The 6,000-nt window shown below is 42.2% G+C and overlaps 1 protein-coding gene across 3 annotated transcripts in view; it reads left to right on the forward strand.

Annotated features, from left to right (window-relative positions):
- Positions 1–6,000, forward strand: part of scg3 (secretogranin III) — a 42,320-nt gene that overhangs the window by 24,909 nt on the left and 11,411 nt on the right. For all 3 annotated transcript variants that reach the window (XM_046333017.1, XM_046333018.1, XM_046333016.1), the window contains 3 exons: positions 2,244–2,327; positions 3,082–3,195; positions 3,304–3,393. In XM_046333017.1, the coding sequence (XP_046188973.1) occupies positions 2,244–2,327; positions 3,082–3,195; positions 3,304–3,393 (288 nt within the window). The remainder of the gene's footprint in view (positions 1–2,243; positions 2,328–3,081; positions 3,196–3,303; positions 3,394–6,000) is intronic.

Here is a 6,000-nt window from a genome sequence, read left to right on the forward strand (position 1 = left end):
AGTGGTCTTCTGGAATCAGGACCCTCATAGTATAATGACTGGTGTTCTGGAATCAGAACCCTCATAGTATAATGACTGGTGTTCTGGAATCAGAACCCTCATAGTATAATGACTGGTGTTCTGGAATCAGGACCCTCATAGTATAATGACTGGTGTTCTGGAATCAGGACCCTCATAGTATAATGACTGGTCTTCTGGAATCAGGACCCTCATAGTATAATGACTGGTGTTCTGGAATCAGGACCCTCATAGTATAATGAGTGGTGTTCTGGAATCAGGACCCTCATAGTATAATGAGTGGTGTTCTGGAATCAGGACCCTCACAGAAAATGAGTGGTGTTCTGGAATCAGGACCCTCATAGTATAATGAGTGGTGTTCTGGAATCAGGACCCTCATAGTATAATGAGTGGTGTTCTGGAATCAGGACCCTCATAGTATAATGAGTGGTGTTCTGGAATCAGGACCCTCATAGTATAATGAGTGGTGTTCTGGAATCAGGACCCTCATAGTATAATGACTGGTGTTCTGGAATCAGAACCCTCATAGTATAATGAGTTGTGTTCTGGAATCAGAACCCTCATAGTATAATGAGTTGTGTTCTGGAATCAGAACCCTCATAGTATAATGAGTGGTGTTCTGGAATCAGGACCCTCATAGTATAATGAGTGGTGTTCTGGAATCAGGACCCTCATAGTATAATGAGTGGTGTTCTGGAATCAGGACCCTCATAGTATAATGAGTGGTGTTCTGGAATCAGGACCCTCATAGTATAATGAGTGGTGTTCTGGAATCAGGACCCTCATAGTATAATGAGTGGTGTTCTGGAATCAGGACCCTCATAGTATAATGAGTGGTGTTCTGGAATCAGGACCCTCATAGTATAATGAGTGGTGTTCTGGAATCAGGACCCTCATAGTATAATGAGTGGTGTTCTGGAATCAGGACCCTCATAGTATAATGAGTGGTGTTCTGGAATCAGAACCCTCATAGTATAATGACTGGTGTTCTGTAATCAGGACCCTCATAGTATAATGACTGGTCTTCTGGAATCAGGACCCTCATAGTATAATGACTGGTGTTCTGGAATCAGGACCCTCATAGTATAATGAGTGGTGTTCTGGAATCAGGACCCTCATAGTATAATGACTGGTGTTCTGGAATCAGGACCCTCATAGTATAATGAGTGGTGTTCTGGAATCAGGACCCTCATAGTATAATGAGTGGTGTTCTGGAATCAGGACCCTCACAGAAAATGAGTGGTGTTCTGGAATCAGGACCCTCATAGTATAATGAGTGGTGTTCTGGAATCAGGACCCTCATAGTATAATGAGTGGTGTTCTGGAATCAGGACCCTCATATTATAATGAGTGGTGTTCTGGAATCAGGACCCTCATAGTATAATGAGTTGTGTTCTGGAATCAGGACCCTCACAGAAAATGAGTGGTGTTCTGGAATCAGGACCCTCATAGTATAATGACTGGTCTTCTGGAATCAGGACCCTCATAGTATAATGAGTGGTGTTCTGGAATCAGGACCCTCATAGTATAATTTACATTTACATTACATTTAAGTCATTTAGCAGACGCTCTTATCCAGAGCGACTTACAAATGACTGGTGTTCTGGAATCAGGACCCTCATAGTATAATGAGTGGTCTTCTGGAATCAGAACCCTCATAGTATAATGAGTGGTGTTCTGGAATCAGAACCCTCATAGTATAATGAGTGGTGTTCTGGAATCAGAACCCTCATAGTATAATGAGTTGTGTTCTGGAATCAGGACCCTCACAGTATAATGAGTTGTGTTCTGGAATCAGAACCCTCATAGTATAATGACTGGTGTTCTGGAATCAGAACCCTCATAGTATAATGACTGGTGTTCTGGAATCAGAACCCTCATAGTATAATGACTGGTGTTCTGGAATCGGAACCCTCATAGTATAATGACTGGTGTTCTGGAATCAGAACCCTCATAGTATAATGAGTGGTGTTCTTGAATGAAAAAGAGGAAAGAGAGGAAAGATAGAGAAAAGGGAGTGTAGAAGAGATAGGAAAGAAGTAGAGGAACAGAAATAGATAATATGGTAAATAATGGTAGTGCTGTGGAAAAAGAGGCGAGAGGTAGAACAGGGGAGAGCTGGAAGGAAGGAAAAGTGGAACGTATAAATAGAGAATATAGATTGTCTACTGAATGAGTGGTGTTGTGGAGACCTGTCTAACCTCTATATGTCTATGCTCCTGTAGAGAACCTGGATGCTATGATCGCTCTGCAGACCAAGAATAAGCTGGGGAAAACACTGGGGATCCCTGGCATCATCCCTCCTACAGGTAAATATCACCCAGTCAGTGGGGATCCCTAACATCATCCCTCATACAGGTAAATATCACCCAGTCAGTGGGGATCCCTGGCATCATCCCTCCTACAGGTAAATATCACCCAGTCAGTGGTGATCCCTAGCATCATCCCTCCTACAGGTAAATATCACCCAGTCAGTGGGGATCCCTAGCATCATCCATCCTACAGGTAAATATCACCCAGTCAGTGGGGATCCCTGGCATCATCCCTCCTACAGGTAAATATCACCCAGTCAGTGGGGATCCCTGGCATCATCCCTCCTACAGGTAAATATCACTCACTCAGTGGGGATCCCTAACATCATCCCTCATACAGGTAAATATCACCCAGTCAGTGGGGATCCCTGGCATCATCCCTCCTACAGGTATATATCACCCAGTCAGTGGGGATCCCTGGCATCATCCCTCCTACAGATAAATATCACCCAGTCAGTGGGGATCCCTAGCATCATCCCTCATACAGGTAAATATCACCCAGTCAGTGGGGATCCCTGGCATCATCCCTCCTACAGGTAAATATTACCCAGTCAGTGGGGATCCCTGGCATCATCCCTCCTACAGATAAATATCACCCAGTCAGTGGGGATCCCTGGCATCATCCCTCATACAGTGGTGGGGTTAGGTTAGGTTGGGTGGGGTTGGGTTGGGTGTAGTGGGGTGGGGTTGAGTTGGGTTCAGTCGGGTTGAGTTTGGTTGGTGGTAACTGTCTGTTGTGCCTGTGTTGCAGGGAAGACCCCAGAGGACGATGACAACACCAAGGCAGAGGCGGCCAAGATGCAGAAGGAGTATGAGAACCTGAAAGACTCAACCAAGGAAGAAGCGCCGTCCACTGAGACCAGAGGCCAGTTCAAGAAGGATTCTGTTTGCAGCGAACATGTTACCAGAGTAACCATTTCAGTTGAACAATTTTAATGAACATTTCAAAATGTTATCTCCCTCTCTATTATAGATCACCCAGGCAAGTCTGAGATCTACTTGGAAGCCATCAGGAAGAACATTGAGTGGCTGAAGAAACACAACAAAGACGAGGGCAAAGACGGTAAGACAACTATATATATATATATAAGAGAGAGAGAGATGCACATTTCTAAAACGCCGTACATAGCTGATATTATAACACTTGTCTATCGTTTTAAAACTTTTTGAGTAATTCTAATAATTTTTTGTTGATATTGTTTTGTGTCTGCTCACTTTTGTTTATTGTTTATTTCACTTGCTTTGGCAATGTTAACACGTTTCCCATGCTAATAAATCCCCTTGAATTGAGAGAGAGAGAGAGATAGAGAGAGAGAGACAGATTCTTGTCTGTCTGGTATAGGATTGGTGTTGGAGTCAACAGGGCTGGCTGCTGTCCATTATGCAGTACATAGAGTCTGTCTGGAGAATCTATACAATCTCTGTAGGACCCAAACAGTCCCTTTGTTCAGTGTACAGTTTCAGCTAACGTTCCAACATTAGTACACACACACACATACACACACACCCGCCCGCCCCGCCCCTCCTACTGCAAACTGTGTCTGGTCACAGATAAGTCTGTAGCGACACACTGAGTAATAGTTCAATTAAAGTCTGCTTTGTCCAGCTGGATTTGCAATTAAAATAAGCTTGGTGGGGGATGCGTTACCCCCACACATCATGAATGTGGATAAGGCTTGGCATGCATCCCAAATGGCACATTATTCCCTATATAGTGCACTACTGGCACTACCCTATGGACCCTGGTCAAAAGTAGTGCATTCCATAGGGACTAGAATGCCATTTGGAACTGGGACACAGAATTGATGAGTCTGCTGCCCTAATGACTGTGATGTGTGTGTGTGCATGTGTGTGTGTATCTACTCTCAGTTACCCTCATCAACCCTCACAGCAGAGGACCCAGACCAGAACGTTTCCTGGTTATGACACTGCAACTATCAGCCATTGTTTCATTGACTTAATGTAATACTGTAGACATCCACTGGTCAATAAGAGTGAAGCAGATTCAGTCAGCCATTGTTTCATTGACTTAATGTAATACTGTAGACATCCACTGGTCAATAAGAGTGAAGCAGATTCAGTCAGCCATTGTTTCATTGACTTAATGTAATACTGTAGACATCCACTGGTCAATAAGAGTGAAGCAGATTCAGTCAGCCATTGTTTCATTGACTTAATGTAATACTGTAGACATCCACTGGTCAATAAGAGTGAAGCAGATTCAGTCAGCCATTGTTTCATTGACTTAATGTAATACTGTAGACATCCACTGGTCAATAAGAGTGAAGCAGATTCAGTCAGCCATTGTTTCATTGACTTAATGTAATACTGTAGACATCCACTGGTCAATAAGATTGAAGCAGATTCAGTCAGCCATTGTTTCATTGACTTAATGTAATACTGTAGACATCCACTGGTCAATAAGAGTGAAGCAGATTCAGTCAGCCATTGTTTCATTGACTTAATGTAATACTGTAGACATCCACTGGTCAATAAGAGTGAAGCAGATTCAGTCAGCCATTGTTTCATTGACTTAATGTAATACTGTAGACATCCACTGGTCAATAAGAGTGAAGCAGATTCAGTCAGCCATTGTTTCATTGACTTAATGTAATACTGTAGACATCCACTGGTCAATAAGAGTGAAGCAGATTCAGTCAGCCATTGTTTCATTGACTTAATGTAATACTGTAGACATCCACTGGTCAATAAGAGTGAAGCAGATTCAGTCAGCCATTGTTTCATTGACTTAATGTAATACTGTAGACATCCACTGGTCAATAAGAGTGAAGCAGATTCAGTCAGCCATTGTTTCATTGACTTAATGTAATACTGTAGACATCCACTGGTCAATAAGAGTGAAGCAGATTCAGTCAGCCATTGTTTCATTGACTTAATGTAATACTGTAGACATCCACTGGTCAATAAGAGTGAAGCAGATTCAGTCAGCCATTGTTTCATTGACTTAATGTAATACTGTAGACATCCACTGGTCAATAAGAGTGAAGCAGATTCAGTCAGCCATTGTTTCATTGACTTAATGTAATACTGTAGACATCCACTGGTCAATAAGAGTGAAGCAGATTCAGTCAGCCATTGTTTCATTGACTTAATGTAATACTGTAGACATCCACTGGTCAATAAGAGTGAAGCAGATTCAGTCAGCCATTGTTTCATTGACTTAATGTAATACTGTAGACATCCACTGGTCAATAAGAGTGAAGCAGATTCAGTCAGCCATTGTTTCATTGACTTAATGTAATACTGTAGACATCCACTGGTCAATAAGAGTGAAGCAGATTCAGAGCCATTGTTTCATTGACTTAATGTAATACTGTAGACATCCACTGTGAAGCAGATTCAGTCAGCCATTGTTTCATTGACTTAATGTAATACTGTAGACATCCACTGGTCAATAAGAGTGAAGCAGATTCAGTCAGCCATTGTTTCATTGACTTAATGTAATACTGTAGACATCCACTGGTCAATAAGAGTGAAGCAGATTCAGTCAGCCATTGTTTCATTGACTTAATGTAATACTGTAGACATCCACTGGTCAATAAGAGTGAAGCAGATTCAGTCAGCCATTGTTTCATTGACTTAATGTAATACTGTAGACATCCACTGGTCAATAAGAGTGAAGCAGATTCAGTCAGCCATTGTTTCATTG

This window comes from Oncorhynchus gorbuscha, unplaced genomic scaffold (assembly GCF_021184085.1).
Source record: "Oncorhynchus gorbuscha isolate QuinsamMale2020 ecotype Even-year unplaced genomic scaffold, OgorEven_v1.0 Un_scaffold_333, whole genome shotgun sequence".
NCBI lineage: Eukaryota > Metazoa > Chordata > Actinopteri > Salmoniformes > Salmonidae > Oncorhynchus > Oncorhynchus gorbuscha.